Here is a 19,045-nt window from a genome sequence, read left to right as displayed (position 1 = left end):
GCTGATAACGGTAAGTTATCCTCTTCATCTTCTTCAGATTCGCACTCGTATTCCACAAGACAGGCTTTCTTAAAACAGTTTTGTATCACAGACGATGACACCAAATTCCAAGCATCACTCATTAAACGTATTGCGTGAAGTACACTGAACTTCTAGTCGTAAGCATAAGCATTTTCCGTGGATTTTTCTCTGCGTTCTATCAGTTCCAAGACTAACAGACGAAGAAATTGGGATTTAAAACATCTAATTACACCTTGATCAAGTGGTTGGTTGCAAGACAGATGTCACATTTGGTGGCAAAAAAAGAAGTTTTATGTTTGTTAAATTAGCCACTACAGGATGGGCAGGACAGTTGTCTATCAATAACAAAATTTTCCGGTTTTCACTGCGAAGATTTTTATCCCACTTGCGAATTTCATTTTCGAAAATTGAAGATGTCATTAAGGCCTTCTTATTCGCTGTATAATCAACGGGAAGTTTCTTTGTGTTTTTAAAACATCTAAGCTTTGCCGATTTTCCAATTACAAGAAGCTTTCTTTTATCACTACCAGTCATGTTCGCACAAACTAAAACTGTGAGTCTATTTTTGATAAGTTTTCCGCCAATGCACTTTTCGTTTTTAAATTGAAAAGTTTTATCGGACGTTAAATTATAAAAAACCCTTCGTCTGCATTATAAATGTTGTTGTATCCATACCTTCGTTTGATGTCCGGCCATACATTCTTGATCCAGTTAGAAACAACGTTTCTGTCAATGGACAACGCCTCGCCACTTACTTTTGCGTAGACAATATTGTTTCTGTTCTTAAAGCGATCAATCCACCCATTGTTGCATTTAAAATCACTATAACCAAGTTGAACAGCAAATTTTTCGGCTTGAACTTTCAAAATTGGTCCGCTAATAGGTAAGCCAGCGGTTCTTTGCACTTTGAACCACGAAATAAGTGCCTCGTCAACTTCACTTTTATTACACTTTTTAAGTTTTTTACACTTCGATAAATTGTTTTCAAAAGCTTTCAGAGTCAACTCGCGATTCTTCCAAATTGTTGATATTGTAGATGTGGGCAAACCATACTTCTTTGCTACTGTCAGATTTGATTGGCCACTTTCCATCTCCCGTATAATTTCTACTTTTTCGGAAACCGATAAAATTTTTCATTTGACTCCCGACATTTTTCCACAACCAGAAAATGCATACGTACGAAATGTCAGTAAAGGAACGACTAACGTGTATTATTTGTTCGTTATTCCCGTGAAACGAATTCGTAATAAACATGAAATACATGCATTAAATCAAATGTAATTCAAATATACCTTCAAAATTATTCGTTATAAACGTGAATTCGCTGTGAATTCGCTATGTGTGTGTGTATATAAACACACACACACACACACACACAAAAAGAATAGAGTTAGTGAAAGAATGAAGAATGGATCCTTATGGTAACTCAGTACTGGTTGCTGATTCATTCATCATTATGCATAATATGCAAAGAAAAATTTTTAATAAGCTTTTACCCCCCCTGGGGGAGTGAAAACTTATTAAAAAAAAAGTTATAAAGCCTTTTGCATGCTGCTGATGGTTTTGATGATAGGCAAGAGAAGATCAGAAAAGAGTGAGTGCAGTTTGAACATAATGTAAGTGTTCCCTGTTTTAAGCCTTTCAAAATCAGTTTTGATTCTTTGGATAATTAGATTCTTGATATATATAATAATAATGCATCTTGGTAAAGCAGTATAAGAGACAAGAATTTAAAGTGGAATGTAGGAATATGTTTCCTTATAGGAATTATTTCAGTAATGCATTTTCTAGCTAGTTGTTCAAGCAAATGCCATTCTCCTTCCAGCAATCTGTAGGTTCCAGTTCCACTGTGACGTGGATGCAAGTGTTTGATTCAGAAGATTGGAATGACAATTCAAAGGCAATGAAGCTTAGAAACCATTAAGATCATCCCATTTAGCAATATTATAATGCTAGATAATATGATAAATGGTGGTGAATGTTGCCCCATTGTAGAAGAAAACATCAGATCTGTATTGCCCAGGAAAAAAAATAATATCCACAGCATACTCTTAGGTGAGAAAAGATCTTGAGAATGTTTGGAGAGTTATTAGGGTTAATTAGCATTGTGGAACAATTTGATTGAGATCATTAGTGAGAGCAAATTCCTCAGCATTTTTAACCTTTGTTGAAGTTTATAAAAGAGAAGACTTTGAAAGGAAAGAGTGATTTACTTTGCTGCAACAAAATGCTCAACCAACCAAATTCTTCTCAATATTGTTCAAGAAAAATTCATGGCAGAGTCATATGGTAAATCATATCTGCTGTTTCTAATGCAAGAATATGGAAAATTGAAAAATCTACTAGATCGATTTAGTGATGTTGCAATGTACTTAAATAAGGATATAATCAATTGGAAGATAAGTGTTGAATGCCCTTATTTAGAATCTGTGTTAATCCACTTATATAAGCACCCCCCCACACACACACACACATAACAGCATGGTATCATTAAAATACCAAGCGACAGAACCTATAACCTTTATTCCAATGAAGCCTTTCTTCCAGCAGAGCTTAATCATATACATCACATCTTATCTGATGGCTACAGTTTTCACAGTATTAAAAAAAAAAAAAAAAAAATCGATCCTTTTTCCAATCCTTGATCTTCTCTTCAGAGGGATTTTAATAATGCTATCACCATGCCTTATGCCCAAGGCACATTTAAAAAAAAAAAAAAAAAAATCTTAATGCAAACTCTGTGTGGCTTTCAAGTTCCTTCCCTGAAACTAGCTACCTTTATCCACTCCACTAAGGCCAATTCTCTCCTTTTTCAGCCTACTGTGAACATACAGGATCAGCCACCATCTGCAGTCATGAACATGATCAATTGGGTCTTGCAGACTATGGTTTGGATACAGTTCATAGAATCAATTGGGAAAGGACCACCATGCTCCATTGCAATAAATTTAGAAGAGAAAGACTGTTTTAGAGCTTTGCAGCTGCTCTCAAAAAATCAACCTAATTTGAATAAATATGGTTGCATAAAATTTCCCACAGAAATTTTAACAGTTTTCAACAGTTGCCCACAGAGGACACCCCCCACCTAGTTAGGGCTATAGTCTTTCATCCATCTGTTTCACTTTTGTATGAGTGTTACAGATCTCATGTTGTGCTCCTTTACAGTGTCTCTGACTGAAATGAAATATTGGAAGAATTAAAATCTTCCAATCTGATCATTCCATTAAGCCTCAAACTGCATCCGAAGATCTGTTAAAAACAAAGCAGGGTAGTTTGATAAAGGGTTATAAAGTTAGCTTTGTAAATATTTGTCCCTGTCAAAGAGAGCCTGGAGTAGAAAAAAAAAATGAAACCTGAGACTATTGTAAGAATTCAGTCTTACATGTGAAAATTCTTACGAAACAAATAAGGGGGATAAGCATCAACCATGCAATATGACTTACCTCTGACACATAATGTGTTACTTTCATGCCTGTTAACTGTGATAGAATATAGACACAGAAGTCATTGGCACAGCAGAAATGTGACAAGCCTGATTAGAGAAGAGAACATGGGAAATAAGTCTCTCTACATTCAAAGTCTGGAATACCAACAACATCCAACTCTTTTCTGGATCCAGAATCTGTTCTCTCAGTTATGTAGGCTGCATCTGAGTGTGCACCACTATTGGATCCCATTTCATGTTGGAATTAAGAGAAATGAGACTGCAGATATTGTAATTGGGTCAGCTCATTTATCAAGATACAATCACTTGCCTCTACCCCCCCCCACTTGATTCAGGCAGATTATAAGGCAAAACTTTCATCCCAATTTCAAGCTTTATGGACTAGAGAGAGACCAACAACATGCTTTACCAGATGAAGCCTGAAATTAAATTTTGGAAGTCTAGTTTGCACTGGGACTATAAAGAGGAGGTTGTTCTTGCTTCTCTTTGAATGAATAATGTTACAATCTTACCCACTCCTTCCTATTGAAGGATGATAGCATGCTTCTGCATGAGCTTTGTGGTTCAGCTAGTTCCATAAGGCATATTCTAATCGACTATCCTCATTATGTCAATATGTGCAGTCACTATTTTAGTGCTTCTAGTAGCCTAAACACTTAGATTTTATCTGCTTCCTCAAGTATTCATTTTGTTCCTAAATTTCTACAGAGAAATAACATTTATAATATCAGTTATCTCAATCATATAGAATGTATGTATATTTGGATTTTATTTTATTTATTGATTTTTATACTTCATTTTTATAGACTGTACATCTTTTTATATCTGTCTATGGACCGCATTAACCAGTTTTATATAAAATGCTATTTCTTTATTAACTTATTACCTTGTGCATTACTCTTACTTTTGTATTGGTGTAGAATGACCTTGCATAAACCCCAAACTAACCCAAAACCATGCCTTGATACTAATAATTCCCGTGTTCTCAGTGGTATTCCTCCAGTTGTAATAAGAGTTTGTGCTCCAGAACTAACACTAATCCTGGATCTACAAGCTGTCACCATGAATATGACAGCTTGTAAAGGAGACCATGAAAAGTGATGAGAGATGGATGGAGAATAATTCCTCTTTCTTAACAACTTTTTCACTACCTAGAGACCCATCTGTTAATTAATAATCACCAATATGGGTCTGCTATTCTTGCTCTGCAGCTGACTCCCACCTTTGGACATGGTCTATGGAAAGATTTAAAGAAATATTGTCATGCTTGATATTTCTAATGCATTCGATCATGTCTGGTATCACAGCCTTCTTACTAAGCTGCCATCTTATGGTCTCCTTCCATCCTTTGTTGAGTAGATTGCTAGCTTCCTCTAGTCATTCATTGCATATCATGATTCCCCTCTTGTCTAATGTTTCTATCAGTGCCACAGTACCTCAAAGCCTCTGGCTTCACCTATACTCTTCCTCCTGGACATCAGTGATCTTGTCTCACATTCATCCAATTCATAGCATTTTTGCTGATGACAGATACTCCATTCCTCTTTGTCATTTACAAAACCTTTTATGATCAAGATCTTATATGGCTAATGCCCTAAACACCAATCTTTTAGTCATTCTTGAGTGGAGTGAAAATGATTTACTGAATTTTAATACTACAACATACAATTCTGTCTTCTTGATAACATTCCCATTTAGCTTATCTTGACATAAGCACATCACATCCATATCCTCTTCAGCTTCCAAAAAACTTGGTATCTTTTTTATTGTAAACATTGCTTTTTTTTCTGCTTCACTCACCACACTTAATAAATTCTCAATCTGTCCAACTTTAGCATATTGTTCTCACATTTTCTCTGTTAAGAGAATAGCTATCAGAAGATAGCTATTTTCTTAATAGATGACTCTCTCTCTCCTTCCAATTGCTTTATCATAGTAGAACACTATGTTCCTGCATTGTCTTTTCTTTAGGTATTTCTGTGAATATTGCTTCACTGAACTGCTATCGTCATTCTTCCACACCTAACCTTGTATGAAAATGGGCAGCTGCTGGTCAGTTTCCATGTACAGTTCCACTCCAAACTTACTAAACCAACTTCTCATCCTCTTCCTTCATTTGATATACCTCTGATCCTCTGTAGCAGTCTTCCTCATCATGTTTTCTTCAGGGAATACAACCTCCAATTCTTCAAGACATGCATTTTTTTATTAATTTTTTTGTATATAACTTTCACTCACAAAAGGATTTTATTTTTAAACTTATAGTACAATCACACCATGGCTAAGGATTATTTTCTATTTTTATTTATTAATTTTTTTTAAATTTATTTTTCACATAGTCTGAAAACCCTACTCAAAACCAGGCATTGAACTTTTTCAAGCCTCCAATAAGTGAGGGTGGTAGTCTCACAGCAGGTGATGAAATTCATCTTTCACCTAACGACAATCACAAACATCCATGCCTACATCAGGATTTGAGTCCACAGCCTGAAGGCCAGATTGTTTACATCTCTTTCTCTAGCAACTTGCCTGCATACCTGGCACTAGTATTTGTAGGTTTTGAGACCACTTGGGTGTGGTTGATATTAAACAAAACTTGACAGGTTTTCCTCTCTTTTGATAATAGGCCAAGTTGCAGGCACAGAGAAGTTGATATAGGTAGCTGGCTGAATGTGTATTTAAATATGCTGCACAGATTATATTTGTTAAGCACTTTGGCTATTTTTTTCAGATAGATGTCTATCTTAACTCAGATTCACTAATATTATCTATTCCCAATTTGTTACTTTCAGTATTGAAATACTTATCCACTACTAAATCACCTTCCACTGAATTTATCAAATTTTCTTGATGAATCAGTCACTGTTTCTCTTACCTCCCCCAAGTAATTTTCTCTAATAAATCTATAAATTTGATAATTGGATAACATTTGGTGATTTCCACAAAAGTTTGCCATTAACACTGCACTGCACTTCTAAAGCAAATACTGGATAGTAATAAGCACTGTTTGACTTAATTTAGCTGTTTCTGCACAGAGCATACAATCTAATATTATTTTCATCATCTTGTTTACTTTATATGGTTAACGAGTTTTCTTAATAGGCAATAATAGGCAAAGTAATCAAAAAATTCATTAGTAATCGCATCCAGGATGTTCTTGACAGAAATCAAATTGTTCAGGTCGATAATTTGCTAGTTTGGTCTTGGATTCTCCTTTGTACAATGGAATGATTTTCATCTCCTTCCATTCCCTTCGGACTCTACCCAAGCTGAGATCCACATTATATAATAGAAAATTGAAGTTTATAAGTTCAAGACATAGATAGTAACAATTTAGGTAGAGTATGGTAACTCTTAACATCTGATTGTGATCTGGTTGATAGATGATGTTTATCATGGATTCTCTGAATAGAGGCTTGGTCATACATGTTTGAATCATAGCTCTTCGAAAGGGATAAATAAGTAGAATAGATGGAGTGAGCTGGGTGCTAGAGTTTTATTAACTATTATGGCTGGTGATGTGAAATAGATGGATGTATCAGCCAGTAAATGCTTCTGATAGATGGAAAATTAAATCTGACCCTGTGCAGCTTGTTATTGTATCCAGGAAGGGAAGGCTGGTGTTTTATTTATTTAAATACACACACACAGAGGAAAACCTCACTTAACGTGATTAATTAATCCATCAATTAATGCACGTTAAGCAGATACAATAAACAGTAGGAATAATTATAGTTCATCCATCAGTTAGTGTAAATTTGAAAGGAAAAAAAAATAGAGTATAAGCTATATTTTGGAATATCAGTTTGATGTTGATCCATATCAGGATCAACATCAAACAAAATTTCCTTACCATGCTCAATGTGATTGAAAACTAGCTCTAGTTCTTTTGTAGTTAGCTTCTTAGTCGTAACATTCTCTTCTTGTTCACACTCCTTATTTTCTTCTTCATATGCACACTGTTCTTCTAGTTGAAGGAGATCATTCTCATTTAACTGTTCTGAATGGGAATTGAGCAAATTTCTCACCTCTTCATTATCCAGTTCATTAAATAAGTTCTTTTCCAATTGTGCTGATTTCTTCAATAATACTAGATCTTGGATTTTGCACACAGTAAACTAACATAGGCTTGAGTTTCAAGTCACCTTCTGCATTTCCTCCTAATGAAAGTGTAAGACAATCTTTAGATACTTTGAATCCTGGTTGAGATGCTTCAGTTTTAGCTAGAAAAGTTTTTGTTGGCATATGCTTCCAGTTTATATGAGACCAGTTTTGCCAATATTGAATATTTGACAATCATCATAATTATCCTCTTCTAAATTAAAGTAAAATGAAGGAAAAGTGATTGAGGAAGAGAACAGAGTTTGCTTGTGATGAGAGCTTTGAGTCAACTGTTGCCTACAGCACTGCCCACTGGCTGCTACATTGACAAGTGCCACTGCTTGCTGCAGATTGGCTACAAAAAATTTCGTATAACGTAAAAAAAACTGATTAATTGCCTGCTTAAAGTGGGAAATAGTATCATTTCACTCAATCACATATCATATTCGCTTTAAGCGCGAAGTTTTCCTCTGTGTGTGTGTGTGTGTGTGTGTGTGTGTGTGTGTGTGTGTGTGTGTGTGTGTGTGTGTGTGTGTGTGTGTGTGTGTGTGTGTGTGTGTGTGACCCACACATGAAAGGTCACAGGACTTATATATTATCAGTCCTGTGCAGGTATATACAGTGGTGAAGAGAATGTCACTTAAAAAAAATTGGCTCACAGGTGTTCTCTAAAATAGTCTTCTAGTGCATGATAGGTAGGACTACCCATAGTTGTTCTTTCAAATGTGTTTTGGCAAGTTAAACAGCCTTCATTAAATGTAAATTTAAATAAGCTAACAATATCTTCTAGGAAATCTTGTAAGAAATGAACTTCTTCTGGTGTACCTTGATAAATAAGGATGCCACTTCAAATGATTACTGTTTCAAGAAAACAAAGATTTCATTTTATCTTTGAAATCAGTGCTATTTTCAATTTAAGATCTAGAATGGCCAATAAAGTTGTGAAGGAGACTAGAAATTTAGCAATAAAATAAGTAGAAGAGTCAATAAAGTCAGCTGTTAGACATAATATTGACTAACTGCAAAATTTTGCTCAAGGCATTAACTCCTCATTACTTAACATGTTCCAATACAAAAGTATCTATAACCTCTCTTTGGAGAAACCAAACAACACAAGAAAAGTTTATTGGTTTTATTATTCCTGATAATGATATCTTCAGATTGATACAAGATATATATATAGACTGGATACAAGATGTATATATAGACTGGATACAAGATGTATAAGGATATTTGAAATAAGAAGAGATTAGTGTTCAGTGATGAGAAGGAAAAATATTTTTGTCCTGTTCATCCTAATGAATGTCCCTTAGTTTTTTTTGAGGGGGGGGGAGGATTGAGACATGATTTTCTGATAATTATAGTGAGCGAGTTCCTTACAATGGGTATTAAACGTACTTTGAAAATTATATGAAATGAATTAACTGAAATAGAACTGAAAATATCCAGTAAGAAAGCAATTGCTGTTATATTTCAGTACTGGAGGTTGAAGAAGCCCATCAGATGCCTGAAATATCAAAAAAAATCAGCTGCTATCATAGCTATAATAGCAGCTGTAATAGATGACATTCGATTTGAAAGGTTTAATATTGGATTTGAATAGAAGGCTTAGAGAGAGATTATTAGATCCCAGCTGATTGGAATACAGCTTGTTTGCAGAAATTAAAGACTAAAACTCAAACTTGCATGGAAGTACTTTAATAGATGTAAAATTTTTCCTTAAGTATCAAAGGCATCTTCATTACATTAACAATGGAACACAGACACAAAATGCAGTAAAAGAATTAATTTTAAAAGCAGCGCTACAGACAGCAGACAAACAGTAAATTGCTAATTTAAAACAGTTATAGCAAGAGTGTACAATCTGCAATTGACCAATATTATCAAGGAAAGTGATATTAATATAATATAATAATCAGGTATTTACATAAGATTGATACAATATTTCCCATAAAGGGGATATGAAGACCAGTCAATCATATGTAACCTAATTATTATATTATATGAATGTATTTTTTTATTTTATTTTAAATTAGGAATTTACTGACTGTCTACTGTCTTACACTGTAGTGGCACTTTTAAAATTGATTATTTTATTGCATTTTATTTTGTGCTCTATTATTAACATACTGAGATGCTTGTGCTGCTTAGACAACAATTGAATTTACTTCCACGTAAGTTTCAGTTTCTGTCTTTAATTTCTACAAATATAACAGCTTAAATACCTATTTTGAAGCAATATACAGTATAGTACCATTTTATAAGAAACTAAGCAAAACTGAATTTGAGAATTAAAGAGGAATTTTTTGTCTAACTGTTTGAAAAAAGATTTATGCAAGCATACTTGAGAAAAAGCTAAGAAAGATTGTTTTGGAGGAAACTGGTGAATAACAAGTCAGATTTAGTCCAAATATATTAGTAAGACTATAGTTGTACTGTATGACAAATCTCAAGAAATCATGTAAATATAAGGCTGTTGATATTGAAAAGCCAAGATAATATACCAAGAGGAGTTTTTAAAAAATGTTCAGAAAGTTGAATGTTTTTGGTCTAAATAGAACACCGTACATAGGACAAATATATGGAAAGATGGTTTGTGTTAAATCAATTGTTATAGCAAGGATGTACAATCTGTAATTGACCAACATTATCAAGGAAAGTGATATTAAACCCAGTGTCAACATAGTTAACACATTATTTAGAGGAGAAAATGTATGTATAGGGATAAATTATTAGGCCAGTTACCATAGTCATGAAGGCATCACTGAGTAAACAAGCACATCAGTAGGAAGACAGAGACTAACTAAATTATTATCCCTAGACGTGTTTTCTCTGGCAACATGTGATAATCAACATTTAATTATGTCAGTATCAGATTAATCAACATAAGAGATATTAAATTCGGGTTTTTTTTTTTTTTTTATGCAGATAATGTGATTCTTTAAATGTGCTGCATCAAATTTGCTATGAAAATCAGCATTAAACAGGTAAAAAAAAAGGAAACTATGAAATTAGGTAGTTAATCAATGTAGAGGGCAGTGTATTAGTTGGGTTATAAATAACCCAACTAATACACTGCCCTCTACATTGATTAACTTTGATTTTAACTTCTGAATAACTGGAGGCTGGATATGTGATTCTGAGAAAAATTCTATGGGTGTAAATAGGCGACATCAGTGGTAGAATCATAGTAAACATGAAAATACTAGAAAATAACTTGGCATTATATATCTGCTTTCACATTTTTGAACATTGATAATCTAAGATAGTATGGTCACTCAAACATTCTGTTCAGGAGGAAAATGAACGATTATCAAAATGTGTGTGAAACAAAAAGAGCAGTTAGCTTGGTGTTTGATTCTTTAAAAAAAAGAAAGTAAGAGATCTGACAAACATCAGCAGTTCATTTTGGAAGAAAATGGTGATAGAGCAACAAAGGTTATATAATTACTATTTTCTTATCATAGTTTCTGGTAAACTCCTTTGTGTACACCAGAAAATAACTTTGCTATGTTTTTTTTTTTTTTTTTTCTACAAATAAATAACTTCAAAAAACAATGTTTGATTAAATGAAGTTTTATTTTTTTTAAAATGCATTTAAATGAGGCTATCAAATATGACATGTTACTGTACAAAAATGGAAACAGCTTTTTGTCCAGGTCAGTTTTTCATAAGCTTTCTTCTCCCGTTAATCCACATTACCTTCCTTCACCATGGAAATGAGCTATAAAAATCTATAAGAAAGATGGGTAATGTGAAATTTCAGTTTTCCTTAGTTAATATACCTCTGTATATTGTGGGGTTATTTATCTATTTGTTTATTTTTAAATCTTAGTTTTAGTATTGTTTTCAAGCTTCCTTGGAATCTGTATCACTGTAGGAGGTCCTCCCATTCTATATACTACTGTTACACCTCAACTTGGACTCTAGTGTCTGTGTGCTGTAATGGGGTTTGATTTTTTTTTATATTTTTAATAATATGTAAAAAAAAAAAAACTTTGATGGATACTATGAGATTCATTTTGTGATAAAGGAAAACATTTGTAGTTTACTAACCTATTCAGTTAAGAAAAGGCTCCAAGTTATTAATATTATACTTTTTTTTAGGTTCATTATCACTTCCAGAAGTATTTGATGCTTCAGGAACCTGTGCTTGCAGTTGTAGCACTCTATCTTCTCTTTTTGCTTGTCATTATTTATGTACGTCTTGATTTTACTATCACAAGGGTAAGTATATTCGAGTTATTTTATAAAGTAGGTTTGTTTCACAGTTATAGTTTTTTCTTTTTTTTTTTTAATGTAATAATCCTGAGATGATATTTAGAAAGTTAAACTTTATTTTAAACCTGAACAATACCAAAAATAAAGCATTTCATATTAACTTCATATTAATTGACAAAATATTTGCTGTTAGTAATAATCTAACACAAATAGTCCACCTAATCTTCACCTTCCTTCCAGTGTCCCAGACTCTTTCTTATCCAGTTCTCCTTTCAAATATAATGCAATGTCAGTCTCTCCTTATGGTAATTTCAATCATAACCTGGATCATGCTTCCTGACATGCCATACTTAACTGTGGAAAATTTTTATGTCAAATGCTGAGGTTTTTCCCTACAAGATTTCCCATACTCAATATCACCATGAATTTTTACTTCATGGTGATATAGAAGAAGTTTGGTTTCTATATCACCATGAAGCTTTACTTCATGGTGATATAGAAACTCAACTGAAGTTTGCCCTGACATTCTTAGCTCGAATGGAGGTGGATGATGCATAGCCATGGAAGATCTTGTGGAGTGTCAAGGCACATTTTTATCTGAACAGTAGTGTTAACTCACACAATTGTTGCTTTTGGGCTTGAAATAACCATTGTATTGCATCAGCAGAGCTCTTTACACTCACCAAAAGTCAGTGTGGTGTGGTTTTGCTGTATCATTTATTTTCAGTCTGTACTTTTTCAAAGAACTTTGCCCGACAGGACCAGTGACTTGTACCGTCTCTCTACTGTTAGGTATTGAGAGATGCTGCAAAACTTTGTTGTTCCACCACTGCAGCAGCGAAGATGCCTTGACTTTACCATATTCATGCAGGATGGAGCATCACCTTACATTGGATTGCTGGTAATGTGAATGCTACGAAAGACTTCACACAACACAGGGTGATTAGTCATGCATTTCCCACAGCATAGCCATCTCCTTCACCTGATCTCAACCCCTGTGACTTTTGGTTATGCGGTAATCTGAAACACATGATGAAGGACATGTTTTCCTGATTTAGCAACCTTGAAAGACAGAATAATGCAGCATGTGAGGCAAATCAATGTAGATCTGTTGCATTCTGCTGTAGAAAATGTCATTCACAGACTGCAGTTCTTAGAACATCTGAAAGGAGGGCATATTGAACCACATATATAAGTTATACAAGCACAAAAATTGATTTGCTTTGTCTCTTCTAGCCATTACTGTTTAATTAATCCCATTCCATGTGCTTATGGCATCAAATGATCCCTGGTGGCAAAATTTTGTACTTTTTTTTATCTTTTGGTTGAATTTTGTCCAATACATTATTTGCTACAGGGCTCTGAACACCTCTTCATTATGTTCACCCTGTATACACACACACACAAAACATATCCTTAGCTCACCCGTGGCACAAAAGGTACTATAACCTTTCGTGGTGGGAGCAACATAAAAGATTTTTTTTTTTTATAAATAAGATGAATGCTGTTCGCACATTCCTCAATGCTGACATTAATGATATTCTAAGAACTCTCATGTCTGTGGTCTCCAGTCTTTCATGAAGTGCTTTATTTCTAACCCAACTCTCAAAACCATATGTTAAAATTAGTTTGAACACTGGCTTGCATACTGCTACTTTAGTGTTTTGGCTCATTTCTGTATTTAATTAATTCTATAGAAATTCCATATTTAATTCTTTCTTTTAAGGTTACGCGGTGGTCAGCATTCATAGTGAAGAATTTATGGAGCCACAACACACATGTTAGAATAATTACTTTACTTATCATTAGGAAAGTCGCATTCGACATTTCAACTTCTGTATTGACGTCATCATCAGGAAAAATACATATGTATAAGATACAAGCTACATGACATTGCACTATACAAAAGTAAATTGAATCTAAATGATTGTTAATCTTTTAACCTAGCCTGACCTCTTATGGGGGAAAAAATAAAATAAAAAAATAAATCTATATAATTGAGAGGAGACCTCCACATAGCCTTTAAAAGAATGCAGAGAACTGATCAGGGCTTCTGACCTAATGTCCAGTACTCACCTTTTCATGGTGCACCCTGTTAGGTATCTACCTGAATGCTGAACAAACGAGGATGGGCTGGCAATTTGGAATTTAGCTGCCCAAATTGTATTCTTATTGACTTTAACCAAAATAAAAAATGATGGTACAACATGACATAATTTCATGCTGGCTGGGGCATCGTGCAGTTAAACAAGCCCCCCTGGTTCTTTTTACCAGGGAATCAGGGCAAACAGCAAAAAGTCAGCTACTGGAACAAATCCTAAAACCCACCCCAACTCAATATCACCAGAGTTCAAGATATGTACTATCAACATAAGAAGCCTAAATGGCAAGGAAATGGAGCTAGCTGAGGAATTGGATAAGTACCAGATTGACATAATAGGAATGACTGAAACAAAAAAGGCAAACTGGTGAGATCTTTCTGAGCAATAAATACGAAATGTTATATTCAGGCAATGACAATCAAGGAAAAGAAGGAGTAGCCATAGTATTCAACACAAAATACGAGGCTAATCTTCTTGAATGGCAGTCAGTCTCAAGTAGAGTAATGTGGGCAAATATGAGAATGGGGAACTGGACAATGAGACTTATTTGTGCCTATGGTCCCACAGAAGGTTCTACTAAGGTAGAAGTGGAGGAATTTTTTGAAGCTTTAGAAAAAGCAACTGACACAATGAAAAAGGAAAAGTTGGTCCTTGTTGGGGATCTAAATAGTAGAGTAGGAAATGATTGTGAGACATACAAAAATATTTTGGGAAAATTTGGAGAAAAGAGCAAAGCTAATAATAATCGCAAATACTTGTTGGTTTTCTGCTCAGGACATGGACTGGTTATTACTAACACAATGGTCTGACATAAAAATGTGCACAAATTTACATGGAGAGAAGAGGCAAGGAATAAGAAAAGTCTCATTGACTATGTTATTGTTGATAGTGATGTTTTCTCCCTAGTGCAGGACACCAGTGTACAGAGGATTTGAAATTGTAAGTGATCACCATTTAGTCTTGACCAGGATAAAATTGAATTTCATATTGAAAAGAAGAACATATAAGCAAATACAAGTTGATACTTATAAGCAAATACAAATACAAGTTTAAAGGAAATACAAGTTGAGCAGCTCTCAGATGTGAACTGTAGACTAAAATACATACAGATTATTGAAGAAAAAATGAAAGAGTTTGAGAACAGAAACCGAACCTTTGGAAATTCAGTGACAAGCTCTGAAGAAAACACTGATTGATTCAGCCAGAGAGGCATGTGGTGAGGTTGTCTGTAAGGATAGAAAAATCAGAACTCCATGGTGGGCACAGGAAGTTAAAGAGGCAGTGAAAGAAATGAAGAAAGCATATCAAAAGTTCCCAAATAAGTCAGCGTATACTCTTAGAGAATACAAAGACAAATGTAAGAAAGCTAAACGCTGTGTAAAACTAGCTAAATAAAAGTCATGGGAGGAAGGACTTTGGTAAGAACATAGAAAATAAATATCAAGAAGGTGGCAAAATATTCTGGAGGTTGTTGAAGAAGCTTAGGAATGGAAGAAAGAGTGCTGTAAAAGGAATTAGAGATGATAAAGGTGACATGAAAACAGGAGAAAAAGATATCCTTGAAGTATGGAGTAATTACTTCGAAAAATTGGTAAATGAAACAAGCAGTGATCACAGCACAGTGGTAAAAAACACTGACCAGGCATGCAGTCAGGAATACATATCCATACTTAAAGTAGAAAAAGCAATCAAAGGCTTGAAATGTGGAAAGGCAGCAGGAGTAGATGATATTCGACCAGAAATGCTGAAGTATGGTGGTATTACAGTGGCTGCACTGCATAGTTCGAAAAACCTGGACAGAGGGACAAATTCCCAATGATTGGAGTAGAGCTCTCATAGTACCCATATATAAAAAGGGAAATAAAACTGAATGTGAGAATTACAGAAGTATTTCCCTACTGAGTGTTCCTGGCAAGATCTATGCAAGTATACTTGAGAAATGGTTGAGAAGGATTGTGGAAGAGAAGCTTGGTAAAGAACAAGCTGGATTCATGCCAAATAGAGGCTATCAGGATCAGATTTTCACTTTATGACAGATAGTTGAGAAATCATGGGAATATAACAAAGATCTGTATTTAAGTTTTGTAGATCTGGAAAAGGCACATGACAAGGTGCCAAGAGAGAAGCTATTCGAAAAGCTACAGTTATATGGTGTCACTGAGGCATTATATTAAGCAATACTCAGTCTTTATTTGAGTTGCAAGTCAGCAGTTAGAATTGAAGGAAGTACAGAAAGATGGTTTAATGTTAAATCTGGTGTGAGACAAGGATGTACATTATTCCCTCTCTTATTCATTTTATATATGGATCACATTTTGAAGGAAAATGGTATTAAACCTGATATCAAATTGGAAATGTTAATGTTAGCTCTTTGCTTGATGCGGATGATCTTATACTTCTAAATAAATCTACAAGTCTGCAAGATTCCCTGGCTAAATTGAATAACTGTTGTAATAGATGTGGTATGAAGGTCAGCAATAACAAGACAATGAAAATAGGCAGAATCATTGAAAATGTCAACTGTGTTGTGAATGGAGAACCTGCGGAACATGTAAAACATTTCAGCTACTTAGGCACAATTTTTAGTGAGGGTGGTAAATTAAATATGGAAATAGACAACAGAATCAACAAAGCTGGTATGGTAGGGAGTCAACTGAATAATTTTGTATGGAATAAGAGTGGAATTAGTCAAAACACTAAAGTAGCTGTATACAAGACAGTATTCAAGCCAATTTTGAATTTTGGATCTGAGAGCTGGGTCAGAAGTAAAACACTTGACCAAAGACTAGAGACTGCAGATATGAGAGCCCTGAGGAAGATTAGGGGCATGAACAGATGGCATCAATGGCAATATCATATTAAAAACGAGGATATTAGGAAAGAACCGGACATTGTCAGCATCAAGGAATGCATTAAGAGAGCTAGTATCAGGTGGTATGATCACTTAAACAGAATGGGAGAGGAAAGATTAGCAAAATAAGTTCTCTGCCAGGTTAGCAAGAAAAAGACCCAGCGGAAGATCAAGATATAGTTGGATTGATACGGTAAAAAGTGTCTTAGAAAATAGAAATATAAGATCTGATAAAGTTGGAGTGTTGACAGGTAACAGACTGATTTGGAGGAAAATTGTAGATAGGAAGTTAGTAATGATGTAATTTTTCATGTAGTACTATCATATCCTGTACATCCCCTTGAGGATATATGTCAGGAATTTGATGATGATAATGATGAAAGTCTTCTCGTATTGTAATTTTCTTCTGGGCTTGTTCTGGTTGCTATAAAGATTGCAGATGGGGTCCTCTACATTCTTGGAATAATTAATCCATCATTTTTGTTCAGGTTTGATAATGTTTTAGCATGATTTAGCCAAATATTCGTAAAAACATGGCTACAATAGAAAAATGATTTGCAAAATCCTCCATAAAAATGCCACTAAAAACAAAAGATTACAAGAATGCCACGTCCATACCCTGTATCATAAGCATTTCAGAAAAAATAGAACACTACATAAATACAATGGACTACCTTCAAAATCCCCTGACAAAATTAAGAAATTTACTTAGCTCTTCTAAAAATCCTCTTCCATACCTGGCACACTCAGAGGTATACAAAATCCAGTGTACCTGTAACCTACCTTATATAGGGGAAATAGAATGCACTATCCCAATCAGAAAAGACAAACACTAACGACACTTTAAATACCTCCACCATGGTAAAACAGGCCTATCAGACCACACGCTCCAAACATCCCACAGAATTGACTGGAAAGGCACCAAGTCCTTGCACTGCATTAAATCCTGGTTTGAGAGAAATTTCAAAGAAGTGTGTGAAATGCTAAAGCATTTTCCACACCTGAACAAAAATGACGGATTAATCATTCCAAGAATGTGGAGGACCCATCTTCAACCCTTATAGCTACCAGAACACCCCCAGAAGAAAATCATATTTATTTATTTTTTCCCACAAGGGGTCAAGCTAGGTTAAAAGATTAACAAGCATTTAGATTCATTTTGCTTTTGTATAGTGCAATGTCATGTAGCTTGTATCTTATACATATGTATATATTCAGTGAAGAATTTATGGAGACACAACACATGTGTTAGAATAAATGCTTTACTTAACATTAGAAAAGTCACATTCAACATTTTTCCTGATGATGATCTCAATATAGAGATCAAAATGTTGAATGTGACTTTTCTAATGTTAAGTAAAGCATTTATTCTAACACATGTGTTGTGTCTCCATAAATTCTTCACTGTGAATCCATATTTAATTGCCAGTTTCACTAAAAACTGCACATAAAGATCTGAAATATTTTGTTCTTCATTGATAATACAGCTGAAGTTTTCTATGTTACAGCTGATATTCAGTTTAGTTCAGGAATCTTGAAACCTGTACTGGGTGTGTTTAGGAGTACATCATCTGCATAAAGCAAAGAGTTAAGTTTCACACTCCAATTCTAACAAAAGGTTTAATGCTACTTTCATAATGCAAGTCATGTAGATAAAGAAAAGTAGATATAGAGTACATCCTTGTTTTACACCTGATTTTACATCATCATTCTTATTTTCTTCAGTTCTAACTGCTGACTTGCAACTTAAATATAGACTATTTATTGTTCTGTATAATGTTTCATTTACTCCACCTACTGATGTTTTAGAAGGCTTTTCTCTGAGCATCTTGTATGCTTTTACCAAATCAAAAACTCAAGTTATATTACCATGATTTCTCAACTATTTGTTGTAAAGTGAAAATATCTTGACAACCTCTTTTTGACCTGAATCCATCTGTAATTCTCACATTAATTTTTATTCTCCTTTTGGGAAGTATGAGAGCTCTATTTCAGTCATCTGGAATAGATGATGTTCTGACCAGGCCTTCTGAATTATGCAGTGTAGCCACTGAAAAAGTTTTATACTTACATAGTTGAGCATTTATGGTGGAATATCTTCTACACCAGCTGCCTTTCCACATTTCAGACTTTTGGTAGTTTTTCAACCTCAAATATTGATAGGTATATTCCTCTTTGCCTTCCTCATGAATGTTTTGTTACTGCTTGCTTCATTTAACAGTCTCTCACAGTAATTATTCCAGACATCTGGAATATCTTTATGTTCGGTTTTCATGTCATCTTTGATATCTTTTTCTTTGTTAT

At 34.4% G+C, this 19,045-nt stretch overlaps 1 protein-coding gene across 1 annotated transcript in view; it reads left to right on the top strand.

Moving 5' to 3' along the window:
• LOC150109273 (dolichyl-diphosphooligosaccharide--protein glycosyltransferase subunit 1) overlaps window positions 1-19,045 on the top strand; it is a 156,357-nt gene that overhangs the window by 118,549 nt on the left and 18,763 nt on the right. Inside the window, exon 8 of the mRNA XM_090406891.1 lies at window positions 11,675-11,794. Within this exon, the coding sequence (XP_090263017.1) occupies window positions 11,675-11,794 (120 nt within the window). The remainder of the gene's footprint in view (window positions 1-11,674; window positions 11,795-19,045) is intronic.

The sequence above is a fragment of the Typopeltis vanoorti genome, chromosome 2 (assembly GCF_054136105.1).
Source record: "Typopeltis vanoorti isolate ZY-2024b chromosome 2, IOZ_Tvanoo_1.0, whole genome shotgun sequence".
In the NCBI taxonomy this organism is placed as follows: Eukaryota; Metazoa; Arthropoda; class Arachnida; order Uropygi; family Thelyphonidae; genus Typopeltis; species Typopeltis vanoorti.
The sequence above is the reverse complement of the archived record's forward strand: the minus strand, read 5'-3'. Positions and strand labels throughout refer to the sequence as shown.